This window comes from Sinohyriopsis cumingii, chromosome 4, assembly GCF_028554795.1.
Source record: "Sinohyriopsis cumingii isolate HCF-2022 chromosome 4, ASM2855479v2, whole genome shotgun sequence".
Lineage (NCBI taxonomy): Eukaryota > Metazoa > Mollusca > Bivalvia > Unionida > Unionidae > Sinohyriopsis > Sinohyriopsis cumingii.
The window spans coordinates 109210037-109229926 of NC_142964.1; the positions used below are offsets into that span (position 1 = coordinate 109210037).

At 35.9% G+C, this 19890-nt stretch overlaps 1 protein-coding gene across 2 annotated transcripts in view; it reads left to right on the plus strand.

Moving 5' to 3' along the window:
• LOC149801860 (dual oxidase 1-like) overlaps positions 1-18430 on the plus strand; it is a 57117-nt gene extending 38687 nt beyond the window's left edge. For both annotated transcript variants that reach the window (XM_089956228.1, XM_089956230.1), the window contains exons 20-31: positions 3303-3484; positions 5805-5874; positions 6393-6607; positions 7947-8177; positions 8706-8799; positions 9098-9147; positions 11231-11512; positions 14661-14890; positions 15477-15635; positions 15915-16070; positions 16592-16720; positions 17296-18430. In XM_089956228.1, the coding sequence (XP_089812354.1) occupies positions 3303-3484; positions 5805-5874; positions 6393-6607; positions 7947-8177; positions 8706-8799; positions 9098-9147; positions 11231-11512; positions 14661-14890; positions 15477-15635; positions 15915-16070; positions 16592-16720; positions 17296-17421 (1924 nt within the window). In that variant the 3' untranslated portion in view covers positions 17422-18430. The remainder of the gene's footprint in view (positions 1-3302; positions 3485-5804; positions 5875-6392; positions 6608-7946; positions 8178-8705; positions 8800-9097; positions 9148-11230; positions 11513-14660; positions 14891-15476; positions 15636-15914; positions 16071-16591; positions 16721-17295) is intronic.
• The last annotated feature ends 1460 nt before the right edge of the window (positions 18431-19890 follow it).

The window sequence follows — 19890 nt, forward strand, 5'->3', positions numbered from 1 at the left end:
TGTATGTCATAGGCAAGCATGACATTGCAGGCCACTTGTATGCTAATCGATAACTGTCTGCGTTCATTGCTTGACAAACATGCCCCAGCTACCAAGTGCAGAGTATCAATTCAAAAGTGTTCTCCATGGTATAGCAGAGTTAGGTACCAGCTTTTCACTGCTAAAAGAGACCGCCGTAAAGCTGAGAGGCTCTGGCTTTCCACCAGTCTCATTGTTCATAAGCAAATCTATGAAGTCGCTAAGACGAATGTCACAAATATAGTCCATGCAGCGAAATCAGCCCACTACACTACTAAGATCATGGAAAGTTCCAGCTGCAAAGAGCCCTTCGAGATTACTAACAAGCTAATGTCAAGGAATAAATCAACACCACTTCCAACGACCTTCGCTCCAGTCGACCTTCCGGACATGTTTGCAAATTTCTTCCGTGACAAAGTACAAACCATTAGAGATAAGCTTGACATCACAATTTCAATTGACTCGTCGTCACCATACAGATGGGATACAGAATTTGAGCGGCAACAATTAGCGGCATTTGAACCTGTCTCTATGGATTTTGTACGTACAATCGTGATGAAGTGTGCACCAAAGTCATGTGAACTTGATCCAATTCTAACATCACTGCTGCTTGAGTGCTTAGATCTAGTATTGCCTTCACTAAATAATGTTATTAATACCTCTCTCTCATCCGGGGAATTCCCATCATTTTTCAAAACTGCCATTTTAAAGCCTCTGCTGAAGAAACCAACACTAGACCTTAACGATTTAAAAAACTACCGCCCAGTTTCTAATCTCCCATTCATATGAAAAATCTTAGAAAAGGTTGTTCTATCCCAGCTTGTATCTCATCTAAATTCAAACAGTCTTTTTAGCAATGTACAATCTGCATATCGCCCTTGCCACAGTACTGAAACTACTCTTCTAAAAGTAGTTAATGACATTCTCTCTGCGTTGCATAGCGGAAAGATTACAGTCCTCACCCTCCTTGATCTGTCTGCAGCATTTGACACAATAGACCATAATATATTACTTCACCGTCTCCAACATGTATTTGGCATTCATGATACAGCCTTACTGTGGTTCAAGTCCTACTTGGTCAACAGGACACAAATTGTATCGGCAAATGGAATACACTCCAGCCCAGTTGATCTATGTTGTGGTGTTCCACAGGCGTCTCTTCTTGGACCTGTTCTCTTCATTATGTACACTCAGCCGCTCTCAAGTGTCATAGATCATCATCCAGTGTCTCACCAATTGTACGCTGGTGACACCCAAATATACAAATCTAGCCACCCAGCTGAAGTTGATGCTACCATCGAAGGTGTAGAGAGGTGCATTTTTGATGTGAAATCATAGATGACATGGAACAAGCTACAGATGAATGATGATAAAACTGAGGCCATTCTGATCACAACACAAAGACTTATTCATTTACATCCTTTACCTCAAACAATAAATATCAGCAACGCAAAAACAATTAAATTCACACAATCAGTACGAAACCTAGGTGTTACTCTGGACAGTACTCTTATATTGCACCATCATGTCATGAACATATGCAAGGCTGTATATCTTGAGCTGAGACGCATCAGCTCAATTCGCAAATATCTTTCAGTTGATGCCACTAAAACTCTTGTGTGTTCATTAGTACTTTCAAGACTGGACTATTGTAACTAAATTCTGTCTGGTTCATCTCAATATCTACTCCAGAAACTTCAAAAAGTTCACAACACAGCTGCTCGGATCATACTTAGAGTACCACAATCAGAGCACACCTCCCCTCTACTCTGTACCCTACACTGGCTATCCATTCGATCCAGAATCAAACACAAAATTTGTTCTCTGTGCTACGTTTCACTGTCGGACTCTAGTCCAACATACCTATCCGATCTCACCCATGTCTACACACCAGCAAGATACTTACGCTCCTCTTCTTACAATCGTATACTCATTATTTCCACTATGAAAAAAAGTCATATCGACAGCGTTCTTTTGCATACCAGGGCCCAGCAACGTGGAATGAATTGCCCACTAAACTTAGACACAAAGACACAGAGATCACATTCAAGAGGGCTCTCAGAACTCACCTATTTCGACTGCAAGAACAAGCTTAAAGACCTAATAATGTTTCCTACCTGAAATATTCTCAGAATGTGTTTTTATATTTTAATGTTTTTCTAATTTCATGGTGTTTGTTTTTGTAATAATATTATTATATTTTTTTATCTTATAGGTGTTGTCTAATGTTGTAAAGTGCTTAGAGCTTCTAAAGATTAGGCGCTATACAAAGTCCTCATTATTATTAATTATTATTATCATGCAGTTAATGTTTGGACCTCAAGGAAATTTACATTCTTGCCCATGTTTCAGAGCAGAGTCTACTTGATTTTCATTAATTTTCAAAAATACCGATAGTACTGGTCTCACGACTTTAAACTTGATTTTGATTGTCTTTGAATCACTGTACGAGATTTAAAACAAAAATAAGAACAAAATGCATAACTCTCTGACATCTACACTCCTATTCTTCTGCATTGTTTGCTGTTACAGACATGTAATTTGGCATGTGTTATTTTGTTATGTTTGCGAACATTAAATAATATATAAATGACTAAACTGAAACATTTATTTTCACAACGATCTAAATAATGTCGTTCTGGCTCATCAATTTCTAGGTCAATACAAATATTTTCCAGTATTAGCAACAAACTGAAATAAACTAGTTGACACATAATATAGTTAAAAGGTTGAATTCCTGTAGAAACAGCCATAGAAAGTTTCGCAAACATAACCGTTTTACTGTTTTATTTATTTGTCTTGTCCATGTTTTGTATTTGACTTTGAAAAAGGCTCATTAAAGAGTCGAAAGCGTTCAAGCTAGCTTGATACTAGTTTTGCACTGTTCGTTGTCAGTTTCTTGCATTTATATATACAAAAGCTCATTCGTGGCCCATTAAATGTTGACTGGCGTTTACTTGAATACGTACGAAATCATCCCAGTCATTTAAATCCATCAGAACTACAAATGTAAAGAAACTTTGATTACTAGCTTACATGCTGTGGATTGGAATAGCTATGAAAGAGAAAATGTTCTTTTGGAATTTGGAGAACTAATCTGCATATTGTACGTTTCACTGTTCGGTTTCATCACACCCATTATAGAGATAAAGGAGGGTTGAGATAGTGAAAACCGTATTGAACACTGTATATTCCCTTGTCAGTTTTGATGATATGTTTGATGAGGTTAATTATGAATTTGACAGACAGGACCATACTTACGTTGTATGTTTCGGTGTATCCAGGTCGATATTGGAGCTGTCCGACGGCAAACTTGGAGATGACCAGGTCAATATGTTGATAGATAATCTCTACTCCCAAGCTGGACTTCGGAGCGCCGACATTATGGGTTTCGATACATTTAAGCAAATCTTTGCCTCAGACGAATATGAAAAGGTTTTCGAGAATGCAACTCTCAGACTTGACGGTAAGAGATAATTTTCTAATTGTATCTTTTACAAAACATAATTCAACTGTAACGAATATACTCTCTCTCTCTCTCTCTCTCTCTCTCTCTCTCTCACACACACACACACACACACACACACACACTGGGTAGCTATCTAGTAACACGACATAAAGTGTTATCATCATTCGTTAAGAGAAATAAATGGAGTTGATGTGCTACTACTTGGTGTTGTGTGATTTCAAGGTGTTGTGTAATTTCAAGGTTGTGATTTCAAGGTGTTGTGTGACTTCGTGATGTTGTGTGATTTCAAGGTGTTGTGTGATTTCAAGGTGTTATGTGATTTCGTGTTGTTGTGTGACTCAAAAGTATCAGGCACTAAAATACTAATATTTACTTTTGTGCCAGAACAGCAGAATACTACATATTTCTCATCATTTTTACGACTTCAGCCGAAGGGTCAGTGTGAAAAATACATAGAAACTATTTATTTCATATGTTCATTTAAATTAATAATGTCCTCATTGACTGTTTGGGATTAATACATTAAATTTTACTTACGTGAATTCATTTAAAGTCATGGAAGATTGCATTATTGTGTTACATGAGGACATTAATGAATATTGGAAATTATCAGTATCATTTTATATTTCTTTACTTTTGAAAGGGCATTTAGTATTTTTTGGTTGTTAATTCACAGCCCTATAAGAGTCCTTTAAATTTACACTTTGTAGTGTAGATAAATGCATTGTTCTTGATTTTACTTAAATTGTTGCTTTCACTTCCTTTCAGTTGCACTCTTTAAGACCTAAAGTCGTAGCTCTGTATATTTTGAAGTAGTTTGAACAAACGTGACATTATCATCAACGGATTTGTCCAGTATCATACCATCTGAATTCATTGTCACTATTGAATATACATTTTAGCATCGTTGTTCCCCGTGCTTTGTTAATAGTTCTCATACAAACTTTATGCAACATCGAATCATATGAAGAATGTACATGAATTAAACCAGATTTGAGTCACCTCACAAATATATTGATCATGGTAACATCCACAGCTTAGAATATCAACACGAATGTTTGTACTTAATCGGCCATATCTTGTAAAACTGCTGAATCAATATGCATAACATTTTTGTAAAAATTGCAGTTTAGATTTTATATTCATTTAAGGTCCATTAGAAGAAAAAAGAGCTTGTCTTACATTAATATGATGAAGAGCGACAATTTGTTGTCCCTACTTTGTTTTCGTGATCACTGTTACGTACATTTCTGTCGTCTTCATATCACATATATGTGAGATCGTCCCGTGCATCACGTCATCAGTTCATGCTTATATGTAGGTTTCATACCTCACTTTAGTCCAAGAGGTATATAAAAGAAACACAACACGTGATATATAATAATACCCATTTCACCCGAATAGGAAACGAGAACGTTTCAATCGTTACTCGTACATAGAGTTATTTCCTTTTTTATGTCATGATGTGGATTCAATTGCCTAGGGCCTAATCTTAACATAAATTCCATAAATGTGTATATGTCCAATTGAAATTGCAGTCATTTTAACTTCTGCACGAGATGGCAATAATTCCCAAAGTCTAGTAAAGACGATGTAATGAAACATATCCAAACACATAATGTTGTCCAACAGAAGAACGGATGTACAGCAATTGGTTTGTATATACCCGTACTCTTGCAAATGGCACTTGATCTTACGTCATTTGAATTTTGTATTATACCTGTATAGAACGTGTTCTTTGTAGCTATAGGTAGTTGAAATTCTTCACAAATGTCTTGAGAAACAAGCTTAAAGAAGCCTCGGTTTAAGGTAGAAGATTTCGTTATTGTGGTGTTTTTTTCCTTCTCTTTGTTTAAAGTGGCTGTTTGCTTGTTTTGTAAGGTTTTATGGAAGTCTTGGCCAAAGAGCCAAGAGAATCGTTGCTGCTACAAATCTACTGAATTCTTCTTTTGTGAACGTTAAACAAAGTAAATATGTAACGATTTCAACTGTTCACTTTACAACTTTAATACCATCAATGTTGGTTGAAATCATGAACCTTTCAAATATGGATGAAACCTGCAAACAATTATTCACACTCATTTCTGGAAGAGAACTATTTAATCTAATTCAACAACATTGTGTAGATTGTGTTACTTAGATAAATAAATATGATTTGTTGACACACATGGCATTTGCATCAACACGTATATGTGGTAATCTCATTTTACCCTCAGATACTATATTAAAAGAAATGTAAATCACCGAACGAATTATCAAATGACATTTGTTTACTCTTATAAAATAGTTTCATATCTTTTATCGTTGTACTTTTCAGGAGAAAGAAAAACAGGACATCTGGCCAAAAGATTCCAATCCAGACGCAAGACGTTTATCGATGGATTCGCGTAAGCTCTGTCTTCCATTTCATTGGAGTTTCAAACAGTTAAATATATAATAAAACATAATCACATAAATATTGAGAATCAAGCCTTTCATCCATCTCTCTCTGAAATGTATACAACCAGATTGAGCAATAAATACATCCAATAGTTAGTAAATTAGATACCCTCAGTACAAATGACTAAAGATTGCCTGTTGCGATAGATTCCTTTCACTTTTAATTAAAATTATAAAGCCATTTAACACTATAAAGTATTTAAGACTTGCCTAGAACTGTTGTTGTCTTTGGTCATAATGTACGTTGTTCATTTTAATACAAATCAGATATATCTTTTCCTATTAAACAAGCCAATATCATGTAGTGATTAATATTGCATCGTGCATTTTGCTGCCACTAAGTTCAGTTCCTTTACATATAAGCTTGAAAGTGTTTATTAACTGACAGTGATTGGTCAGAGAAATGCACACACAAATTATGTTTGCATGCATTTTGTTAACTTCGATAGATCATTTTGTTTTTAAGCCGTGGCTTTGACAACAACGATTCATCACATGCAGCGTTATCCCTCACGAAATCGCAGGTGACGATCACAACCAAGCACAAAGAGCATCCGAAAACAAAGTGGGAGAAAAGAAAGTTTGCTTTTTTCAGCTGGGTAGAGAACTACCGTCGTCAGATCTTTTGGGTTACCATCTACATTCTCATTACCGTAGGAATCTTTGTAGAAAGAGCCCACTGTAAGCAAATTGAATCTTGTCACATTTATTCTTAAATGAAGCTAGTAAACTATGAATATGAGTATACAAAGACAGGGAAAGTACTGCACGACCGTTACGAATAATATTTACAGAAAATAAGCTTGAATATCAATAAGGAAGGTATTTCGTTAGTAATACTATGACCATTAAATGCGAGATCTGACGATACCGTATATACTTGATCGTAAATCAGGTTCAGGTTCAAAACACTTAGGCCATTATCTGCCGACGCCTTATGTGAAGGCATATAAGTGTCTGTCTTGTTTTTCGTTCTATTGAGTAATCGTAGAAAGCTGCATCGACCAAGATCTATTATGAGACGACAGATCTGGATTTACGATGTTGAATCCGACTTATACGCGATTGCATACGGTACGTCTTGTCTGGTTGATTAGACAACTTCAAGGTCATTGCAGTAGAGACTTGCTGATGGGAGAGAAGAAGAAGAAGAAACATTTAAGAAAATATTTTTATGAAAGCATTTGTTTCAGACTTCACATGCTATATTGACTACAGGCTCCTCGTACTGACTACAGTTTGTAGTACATGGGCATAAGGGTGCAGTTGTTATGCAAGCTCGATTTTATAAGGTGAAACTCGATTACCATCAAAGCAGATAAGGTAATCAAAATATGCCACACAATTTTTTACAGGTACCTTAGCCGAGTTTACAAAATATACTAGTATCTCCAGATTATCATGCTACATAATTATTATCAGTATACATTGTGAACGTAATTATTCTCATGTTGACTATAACAATAAGTATTAAGTGAAATTCAGAGTAGGTATTGCACACATTGTTTTGCCCCATGCTGTCTCTCGTTCAGTCATAAATCCCATAAAATAGTAAACACAAGTAATTGATAAAAATACACGAGACACCAGGACAATATTGAATGCAGTAATCATATAATACTCATAGATACACGAGCCACCAGGACAATATTGTATGCAGTAATCAAATACTACCCATAGATAATTGATGAACTGTGCATTCCTTCAATCGATAGTACATTCAAACTTGCGTTAATTATTGCCCAAATAAATGAATCACCCGATTAAAATGTCCACGTTTTAATTTTTGTAATAATTATAGAAAAATGTAAGCTTTAATTTCGCAAACATCTTTATTTTTAGAGACCGTCAGGTCCAAATTGATGGCCGCTAAACACATAATTTGGCTCTGTTGAAAAAGCAAATCAATGAAATTAATGACAGTTCAAAATCCAAAGTTTAGTTCAATATCGTTATGCAAATAATAGTATAGAGGGCATGAGAATGCATCTTTTGTTAACATCGCAATTTTTATATGCAGATTATTCCTTTCAACTTGAGCATGGTGGCCTTCGTCGCATAGCGGGTTACGGTGTTACGGTTACACGTGGTGCCGCCAGCGTCATGATGTGGACGTACTCAACTCTACTAATCACCATGAGCAGGAATACAATCACCTTCCTGAGAGAAACGTTCCTTCACAGATTTATCCCCTTCGACTCCGCTTACGCCATGCACAAACTGATTGCTATAGTAGCGCTGATATTCACCGGTTGGTTTCTTTGATATAGTTTTTCGCAATTCCATATAAGCTCAAGGTACCTTATTGGCATACACCAAATTTCTAAACTTGTACCTTTTTCCATTTTGACAGGACGTGCCGAAGCCGAAATGAAAACTAGCACATTCTAAGAAATATATTTATACATATTTTATATTTAGCCTAACTGTTTTTATTAATGTTTATTTGAAAAGGTTTTCTTCCCGTGTATTTAGTGGTGTTTCCCTTTACAGTTTTACAATTTAGTGTGCAATCGGCAGTGTAGAGCCAGCGTTGTGCTAACATGCCGAAAATTGAAAACATTCCTTTTTATCAAACTCTGCTTTATTAAATCTTTTCGGTGTCTTCATTTCTTCTATTTGTTCACTAAAATGGAAAGAATTAATGAGCTAAATTTATCTTGAAAAAATGCCTTATTATCTAGTATAGTTTTGAAATTCCATGTTTCTCGCATGATGTTGAATTGTTATATATATTTATCAATGCAATAGTAAACTATTTATTCCACATACTTTTCAGTTGTTCATTGTGTGGGACACGGGATTAACTTCTACCACATCTCCACACACGCATCCATGGACATGAACTGCCAGTTCACAGGATATTTCAGGCCGTAGGTGTTCTAAGTATTGTACAATTATAATGAGCCTCTACCGTAAATATAAACATTCACAGCTCATGTGCAACGTCCAAATGTTATATGAAGTACTCATTAAACTCATAAAGTATGATGTGAAGCCTGCTAACAATAGTACTGGTGCGATTACAATCAAATTTATGTGAATCCTCATTGTCTGCATTATTCTTTGAGTCGAAATTAAGTTTGTATTTGTAAGACTTTGCCATCACTTTCTTTTATACTGTCGCGATTAATTTCAGCTTTCTCTAGTTTATCAAGGTTGTTTTTTCAGATCGGACGTCCTTGCTTCCTTCCATTATTGGGCATGGTTGACAATAACTGGTGAGTTAATTATATAATATACAAAAACTAACAATAAAATCACGTGTCATCACCTCATCAAGTATGTATTCTTAAAGGAACTGGCAAATCATCGTGTGGATACACTCACAATGGGAGCATGAATACAAGTAAATGAGAGAACGAGCGTTGACTTCACCGTGTCGCTCATGTACAGTGAAACACTTACCGCAATAGATTTGTGATTTTTCATATTATATTACCATCCCACAACTGTGGAAATTATTGCCAGAATGATAAAAGTATTGCTGGCAACAACGAAAGTAGAATAACGTGAAACAGGTTAGCTAAAGAGGAGGAAATGAAGTAAGGCAGAAGGAAGTAAAGTAAACGGATATAAAAATGAAATAATTTGCTTCGTCGTCTTTTTCTTGGTAGTTGGAAACCCATTTAAGTGTATCATTCTCTGGAAATAGAAGAAAATGTACTTGTTGGCATGTATTTGTTATTGAGCTCCCTCGGTGGCGTCAGATAAACATATATATTCTCGAATCAGCGCAGCTTTGTTATGTGGACCTACATTCTCATTTGACGGTTCTGATGAAACTCGACATGTATTGTGATGTATATTTAGTACATGTGTAGTGACACTTTAAGTACCATCTCAGTCTTGTTTAGAAAAGGATTATCCCTTCCCTAGATAGGTCAATAATATGATTTAGTACGTTCTTCTTAACAAGACCCGGTATCTGGTTTGCCTTACATATGCTGTGTTTGTGGTATTTACTGATGTCAGTGTCATGGTCCTGTATAACTAATACTGATTTTTAATAACCACAATGGAACTGTTAAGAATGTTCCACAGCATTGCTGCCGTTAATATATTAAAGGTTTCTCATGTTTCTGCATACAATTACAGTCGCAAGTCTTTATTTTGTAACCTGAATTCCAAAGTCGTTCTCGAGTTCTGCACACTAGTTTAATTATTTTATAACCTGACATCTTACAGCATCGTCTACAAGAAACTCTAACATAGGGTTAGTCAATAAATGCCTTTATTTAGTATGTGTATATTGCCGGAGTAAGAACTGAATCTTGTGCGACAAAACATAGGACGCTTTGTATCCGTTTCGGTAATGCAATCTAGGTATCTGTCAAGCAAAGTTTGAACTTTAGAGCAAATGCGAAATTGGTTTCAAATCACTTTTATTAACTGATGGTAAAATGACTATATCGACGCAAAGGCAAAAAAAAATCCTAAAAGTGTTTTAATTTCTGTTATGCCTTCTTACCGGTCCCAAACGTGTGATAGAATGATGTAAAATAGTCATCTTGTTCCATATCATCATAGCACTGTCCAACTTGCCCGTAAAAATCATGGCTTGGAAGAGACACGAGTATAATCTCTGAGCAGACGAACCGATTTACCAACATGCCCGAAAAGATGTGCATAAAGGAAAAAAAATTAAAGATAGGATCATATAATACTCGGAAAGAAGACCGTCGCCATGTGATAAATCCGTTAGAGACCATTCCCTCGTATAACATTAGTTATGCCTTAGGGTTAGGGACTCAAAAGGAATTCACAGAAAGGTCGGGGCCTCCATATTTGTTTCCAATACCTGTTTTCTTTTTTCCCCTCCCAATGATATATCTGGTACCCAACTCTAGCATGTCCTACGACTAATCCTTATATTCTTCTGTACACATCGGGATTTGCATGCTCAATGCAAACAGAATAAGATGAATAAATATTAATTAAGCCTTTAATTAGTCATGCAAATTTCGGCTTCATATGATCATATATCAAACCGATTATATATATACATATATGATGTATGTATGTGTGTCTATACATATATATATATATATATATATATATATATATATATATATATATATATATATATATATATATATATATATATATATATATATATATATATATATATCTATAAGTTGTGTAAACAAATATCCGTATTTAGCGTATTTATCATTGTAAGACTATTTTTATATGGAATCCTATTCTGCAGTCCATGTATGATAAACTTGGATGATTCTTCACTATTTTGTTATTGTTCTTGTTATCATTATATTATTATTATTATTATTATTATTATTATAGGGATAACAGGAATATTTCTGGTTCTGATCGTCATCATTATGTATGTTTTCGCCCTGCCGTACGCTCGTCGCCATGTATTTAGGGCTTTCTGGGTCACTCACACTCTGTATATGCTGCTGTACGTCTTATTGATTCTGCATGGGTCCGGACGCCTCGTGCAGGCCCCCCTTACCCACTATTATCTCCTTGGGCCACTCGTGCTATTTGTACTGGACAAACTTGTCAGCATGAGCCGGAAAAAGATTCCTATACTGGTGAAAAAGGTGGACCTCTTGCCTTCTGGTGAGTATCATTTTTAATAAATTTGCTAAATCGATTACTTATAAAATTTCATTGTATATAGAGGTGTTGAAAGATCTGAAATTGTCAAAAGGCTAAAATTTATTTAAAAATTACTTGTACTCATTTACAAGAATATCGCTGAAACATTTGTGAATTCATAAATCGCAACTTTCCAGTGTAAGGGTGTGTGTCATATTGCACTAACTCTTGCAGAGCAACCCAAAGGGAGAATATCTTAATGGGAGTGTCTGCAGAACACTTGGAAATATCTATATCACAGCAAACGCATTCGAGTACTAGACCACGTTCTAATTTAGTTATCTTTCATGCGACTTGACTTCAGGACATTAGGTCCTGATTGTCTAGCTGTATACAGTACATAACCTTGTTTACAAGTTCGGCTGCAAATGTGTCATTGACACTCTTTCTGTTTCTAAAGCTATGTATCATCTTTCCATATACGATAATATTTATTGCAAATATTATATTCCTATCATAATTATCAGTCGCAAAGGAGTTACATATAGTTTTCTCCAATTGAGAGTGTGGCATGAGGCATTGTGGGCCACAGTGAAGAAGTATAACATGGGTCAAAAGTTAACCAATACCATCAAGCAGCTGTACGCCAAGGCTACCAGTGCAGTAATTGCCCAAGTTGCTGTGGGGGACTGGTTCCAGACAACAGTGGGAGTGCGTCAAGGCTGTCTCCTGTCACCCACGCTTTTCAACATCTACTTAGAGCGCATCATGAGCGAAGCCCTGGAAAACCACTGTGGGACAGTCAGCACTGGAGGGCGTAAGATCACCAACCTCCGCTTTGCAGACGACATTGATGGGCTGGCAGGCAGTGAAGACGAGCTAGCCACCTTAGGGAAGAACCTGGATGAAACATCTTCCAGATTTGACATGGAGATAAGCGCTGAGAAGACAAAACTGATGACAACTAGTGGCAAACAAATCTCAGCCAAGATTAAAGTCAGAGGACATGAACTGGAAACAGTGAGCCAGTTCAAATATCTTGGTTCCATAATCACTGAAGATGGATCAAGAGCAGAAATTTTGTCAAGAGCAGCACAAAAAATGGCAGCTATGTCAAAGCTAAGACCCATCTGGAGAGACAAGAATATATGTATGAAAATTAAAATCATACTATTGCGATCTCTAGTCATCTCAGTCTTTTTGTACTCATGTGAGGCATGGACTCTGACAGCAGAATTACAACGAAGAATCCAGTCACTTGAAATGAGATGCTACAGAACCATCCTTGGCATCTCTTACATGGACCACATCACAAATGAAGAAGTGCATAACACCATCAGGCGCGAAGTAGGCCAATATGAGGACCTCCTCACCACCGTCAAAATGAGAAAGCTGAAATGGTATGGCCATGTCACTAGAGCCAACAGTCTATCCACAACAGTACTGCAGGGCAGCGTCCAGGGTGGCAGAAGGAGAGGTAGAAAGAGAAAAAAGTGGACTGACAACATCACAGAATGGACCAGGAAAAGTTTTGCGGAGACACAGGCATTGGCACATGATCGAGAAAAGTGGAGGGAACTGGTCAGATGTTCAGCAGCACAGTGCCTCAACGACCACACTAGGTCATGAGACTGATGATGATGATGATGAATTGAGAATGCTTTATTTCTTTCATTCAATTATTCATTAGAATTACAAAGTAGTCTGATATTCGGATTTAATTGGTTCGGAATTACTGTGAATTCATTTAAAGACATTTTTTATTATATTATTTTGGTTTATCAAGACTATAGACACATCCGTACTATAGTGAACTTCATTCAGAATACCACCAGAACTCATTTGAATTTTTCAATACTTTTGGACCTGTAATAGAACATTTAGGACTATTTAGGATTTCATTTACGATACTGTAAGTTATTTTGAATTTTAATATTTGTATTTTAGAGATATAAATTATATTTTGACTGTTACAAAACGTTATGGTATTCGCTCGTTTTTGTTCTTAGTTTAATACCTTAGATTCGTAACAGCATCTCCTCTGTGAATATGAGATAAAGACGGAGGAACGGACTATATCATGCATTACTCCTTGACTTATCTCAAGCTATAGCTATAGCGGCACGTGTCTTTATTATTATCCAGATTTCACCTTCAATATTTGAAGAGTTCTAAATGAATTGTATTGTGCCGAAAATGTCAAACACATTTTGGAAAACGTGGAAGGCAGTATATTTATAGCTACCATTGTTGGAGTTGCAGTGGATAACCGTTTGAAGGCTGATAGCAGCTGTGAGGAAGATTAGCTGTTTCTTAAAATCTTGCTCTTGGAAGTCGTGGAATTGAGTTACACTCACGTCTAAAAAAAAACTTTTTTATTGTACAATTCTTCAAATAGATTGTGTATTACTTGCAATGTAGACATTTGTCAGTAACCACCAGGATCAGCTTTACTTTTCCCGATACCTTTTTAAATGGATACGATAAGATCATAACTCCTTGTATTCCTATGTCGGTATGGATTACAATTATATTAATATATCCTTTCTGGGTGATGAATCACTGTATCTGTGGTGTGCTGGAAGTATTACGATCGATAACACAAGTCGTTCCACGACTCTTGAAAAACATGGATATAATTCATAATACTACACGATATTCATTTGGAAAGAATATCTAAAACAAATTCGATATCCACAATTTAACTCGGCGACACAGATATATAAATAGTAATACTTTATTACATGCATGCATGCATACATACATACATACATACATACACACATACATTCATACATCTCCAAACGTATGAGATATTAATACGTCTTCCAAAACAAAAGCGTATCTACTTATCAATTATATATAAATGTACATATATATATATATATATATATATATATATAGAGAGAGAGAGAGAGAGAGAGAGAGAGAAATAATGAAGAGCATTTAGTTGACAAAGTAATAAGGATTATAATTTGTCTTGTGTTTTAGCATACAGTACCATAATGAAATCAATAACTTGGATTAGTTTCTGTCCTAATCCGCAACCGTCATATCATCAGCAATACAGTTGGGTTCAGAAGATTCGCACCAACTGACTTCAGTTTTCAATATTGTTAAGTTTTTCAAAGGTTTTTTCAATAGTGTAACACATAATGGATCGTTGCAGATGTCACGGCCTTGACCTTCAAGCGACCTTTGAACTTTGAGTACAAGTCGGGTCAGTGGGTTAGAATAGCGTGTCATGAACTCGGGGAAAATGAATACCACCCTTTCACGCTAACCTCCGCTCCACACGAGGATCAGTTAAAGCTACACATCAGGGCAGTTGGGCCCTGGACCATGAATCTCCGAAAGGTATATGACATTAATGACAGGGGAGACAAACCACTACCTATGGTACGTTCTTTAAATTTTATTTTTTTACATATATAACCTTGGTACTCTTGTACAACATGAATAGCATTGTGTGTTAAATCCATGGTGAAAGTGATACAAAATACTAACTGCTAATCGTTGGAAACTTTGCAAAATACATGTATGAAGATTATTGGTTACTTTTCTGAGGCACATTCAGATACACAATATCCGCAGTCTGGCAGAGAATAGCCGTTTCATTTAGTAACACGCTGTCGATCATTGATTATTGAGTGATTTTAACTTAATTTGATCCAAAAATTTTACAACCTATAAAAGGTGAATGAAATATATAGCAAACTATCTGCTAAAAGACTTTCAAGAAAACATCATTCATATTTATAGTGTTTTAACATAAATTGTGCGATTTGTGGCCCCGTGCCCAGCAATATATTTTCAAAAACAAGACACAAAATCAAATACAAGACAGATTATAATGCCAGTAGGATTGTAATTTACAATTGAGGGAATGAAAGATAAAATATTATTGAATTCGATATAGCTTGACCGTATGCACGTTCTATATTAATGTTTGACACCAAATCTTCAGATGTTTCTTTTTACACAGTTGTACCTGGACGGTCCGTTTGGGGAAGGACATCAAGATTGGTACAGGTTCCCAGTGTCTGTGCTGATCGGAGGAGGTATTGGCGTTACTCCTTTTGCCTCTATTCTCAAGGACATTGCCCATAAATCAAAGATAGGAGCCAAGTTTCCTTGTGAAAAGGTATAATGTTCAGCACAATTTACGGTCTGTACCTCTTACATCTCCAATATTAAACATATGTATGGCTCGATATTCTGCCAAATGCTCAGTATTTAAAGTTTCATTAGCTACACATACACCGCATAAATCCCGTTGCGCTGGAGTTCATGTCGGCAATAAAAAATCATTATTTCAGTATTTTCATGTTGCCTGCATATGTTCCACAGTAAAACTGAATAAATATATAATGGTTAACTCCAGAATTATCCTCCTAGAACTGCCAGTTTATTTCTCTTAAAGGTATATTTCCTATGGGTTACAAGAACACAGACACAGTTCGAATGGCTGACAGATATCATCAGGGAGGTGGAAACGACGGATCACAAGAAACTGGTCAGCACACACATTATCATCACCCAGTTCCAGCATAAATATGACCTGCGCACCACCATGTTGGTAATACTACTTCTTCATATTGAACACATTTAAACTGTATATCGCCTTCAAACACACATCCAACTGAATTGTATGATCTGTAATAAATTTGGATATAGCATGTAGGTTTTGCTGCATAACATCCATCTGATTATGTTTTCCGTATATTTTAGCTCGCAAAGGCAAAGTTCCTGATATAAAGATAATACATATAGGTCTCAGTTTCCTCGAACATTATGCAGACTCAATCACATTCTATTTCTACACGTTTAAAAGCAACCATGTGTTTGAGTATCTGCTGTTTAAGAGTCAAAGAGATCCAGTCAGGCAGATGTAAAGCGCATTCCTACCAATGGATGTTGCAGCCTTAGAAACAGCGACTCCTTACTGACGGGCTTTTGATTTAAAACAACAAAACAAAACAAACAAAATTTTGTATTTAGTCGTCAGTTCTTATTTTAACTTACATTTAAATTAAATCAATTTGCTGCCATTCTATCTTCTACAATGACACCATATCATCATGACACTATGTTTTCCAGTACGTTTGTGAGCGCCATTTCCAGAAGATATCCGGTAGGAGCCTGTTTACTGGACTCGAGGCAGTTACTCATTTTGGTCGTCCTGATTTTGTGGATTTCTTCCAGTCCCTTCATTATGAACATCCGAATGTAAGGAAAACAGACTTCGTAAAATACTGCATGCGATTAAAATTTATGTAAATATATAATTTAGTTATGCTTTGCTGCCTCAGCATTTTATAATTAATTTTTTTGGCATTATTTTACTGCTAACTGTTCAGTTTTATTTCAGATATGCTTACTAAAATTGTATGAGGTACGCACTGTATTATATTTAAGAAGGCACTTCATATCGGTCGATATTTTGTGTTCGTTTTTTGTTTACGATAGGACAGTCAGGACAGTCAACAAAAGCTACCTCGATGTCTCCTTGGAATGTCACTTATTTCCCATGTCAATGGCATGATACAACAAATAATGTGTTAAACACACAACTAAAAATCAGCAAATCCATCAACCTCTTTAATCATTAGAAGTCCAACTATCAGTATAACTGGACAAATCAGTTCGATCAGCACGACCATTTAGAGCTTGTAATACGGATTATTTTATTTATATTTCTTCTTTTATGTTGAATATCAAAAGATGGTTCTTAACCTGTTGGCTGTTTCTTTTTTGCGTATGTGATCATTCATTTTAGCATTGCATGTTGTTCCTTGTCACAGGTGAAACAGATTGGTGTTTTCAGCTGTGGTCCACCGCCAATGACCCTAGCAGTAGAGAAAGCATGTTCTAAGGTTAAGCAGTACGAGGATTTTCCGTCATATCAACACCACTTCGAAAACTTCTGAGACTCATATACGTGGGCAGAAAATAGTTTACTTGTTCAATGTAAATAAGTTAGTTACTTAAAGCAACATATTTGAAATACACTGAGATCCAGTTCTGTATATACATAATGTGATATGAAGAGTTTTTCTTCTGAGCAGATATTTCTTTATATACCAGCTTGTATCTGTAAACTGTGGCTAAGAAGCGGAAAGGTTGTGTCACAGTGTTTATATCCGGTTTATATTCTTTGGAATTTATTTTGTCTTCGTTTGTGTTCATTTTGTACCGAAAGATCTGTTTTGAAACCAACATTGCATAAGCTCTAAGTGTATCTTATCTTATCCGTACTTTTCTCATTGCTTGCCAAAATACATTCACCATGTCTCGCCAGTCTAACAAGATGTATATATCTTAGAAACGCTTAACACTTTCAATGGATAGACGGGTACTGCATTTGATTTAAAAGTGATTATTATTGAACATTAATTGATTTTTAATGGACCAACCACCTGATATAACATTTATTGAAACCAGTGTCCAATCAAGGCCAATACTAGGTCATTGGTTTGGTCGCTAATCCCTTTGGCTTCTTATCTCTCATACCTGTTCAGATTGGATACGTTGTATGTCGGTGTAGATGACTAAGATATATACATTTCATGGACATGTGATGTGCTGACATTGTGCCGCAAGTCTTTCTCTTACACTGGAGTAGTTTTGCATTTTAATCACTCGCAAGAGTTTCAACAAAATTATTTTCTAGTGAAGTGATAAGTTTTAATCACCATTGAGATCGTGTTCCTTCAAGTAATGTATAGGAATAGTGAAAAGAGCGCGACAAAATCCAAGACATGCATTGACTGAGACAAACATACACTGCATGTCTTCCGAAGTTTAAAGGGGTATTGTGTTCGGTAGTTGTTTCTTCTAAAATTACCCTGTTCAACAAGTTTCAAGTTATTGTATTGTGATTCTCCGTTGTAATTCATCTCAACACTGAATAAATGAGTTGTTGCGTCAAGAGTCTCATGTCGTGTTCGCCTTTTATCGGTGTCTGGCTATTTTATGATGATGTTCAGATAATAATGATTAAAAGCGTCTCTGATGTTTAAGATGAATGTGCCATTTGCGTTCAACTTTAATCCGGACAAAATAAGTTTATAAATATGTGTAATTGTTTTCCTTTACCTCTAACGGGTAGATGCGGAATGCACTCTTCTACACTATCCATGAAATAATTTCTAGAATCACTAAGCTCCATTTTCTGTGACGTTTTATGCAATGTATGTTACTTGCTAAAAACAACAGCACTTAGACTCTTTCTCAACCCACCAAGTGAAAGCTGTGACAGCGCCGTGATTTGTGACATATATTTAGTAAGATGTATATATATGTTCCCGTTTGTAGACTTTTACATCTCATTGAAACAGTGTAATAACCAAAGACTCATATGTACGAACATCCTGTTCTACAATACAATTGGGTTGTTCCAGTTCTTTCACATTTTTGAACGCGTTTATGTAACAGGAAAATTACAAAAACCAATATTGTCATATGAAACGTGTAACAGAGATGTCTCAATATTTTCCTAGGGACATGGAAAAAGTGCATTCTTATCTCTTCCTTGATACTTTGCGCGGAAACAGGAATGCTAATGGTGATATCCGGAGTTTGTCAAGGTAGTCGCATCACCTTATGTGCAATTTATAATGCCCCACCTGTGACATGGATTGCCGAGTGCCTTTCGTAAATTATTAAATCGAATTAACCAAATGCCTGCTGTTAATACCCTATAGGCTACGAAGTTATGAAAGCAGTTTTGATACAGTTGGTAGGTCATATGGCTGCAGGCGCTCAAACGTTCTAGCGTATGCCGGAATATCTCATTAAAATAAATAATAAAACGGTTTTTATGCCAATGGCTTGTCTATCAACTATTTTTTGGAAGTAAAACAGGATATTAACTGTAATTACCTAGATGTGGTGTATATGACATTAGTCATGTATGGAAACAGAAGATTGTCCAAAATAATGGTTTGAGTCAAGCAGGTGATCAACGAGTTAATATATACAAGTTAACAAAAGCACCTACGAATTTCTTCCGTTAGCAACAAAAGCAGGCAGATGTATACCATGTAAATGGAAAAATGACATGCATTGCATATAGATTGATTTGAAAAATACTCAAGAAAACATACTACATGGAAGTGGTCTTAAATTGGTCAGTATACAGCAATATATACTCATTTAAACCATCAGAAGTGACATACATTCAGACACTTGACTGAATGTGCTTGGCTAACTGCAATATCCATGTTTGCTGAGTCTCTGATGGCTATAAATGTACTTGTTTGATGTCTGACATTATTACAACTTTTTTGTGAGTAGCTATTGCACAAAATATATAATATGATTTGCACTTTCAAATTTGCAGAAAAAGACATATGCAATTTTTACCTAGTGATAATAAAGTCTGCATTTGACTGATC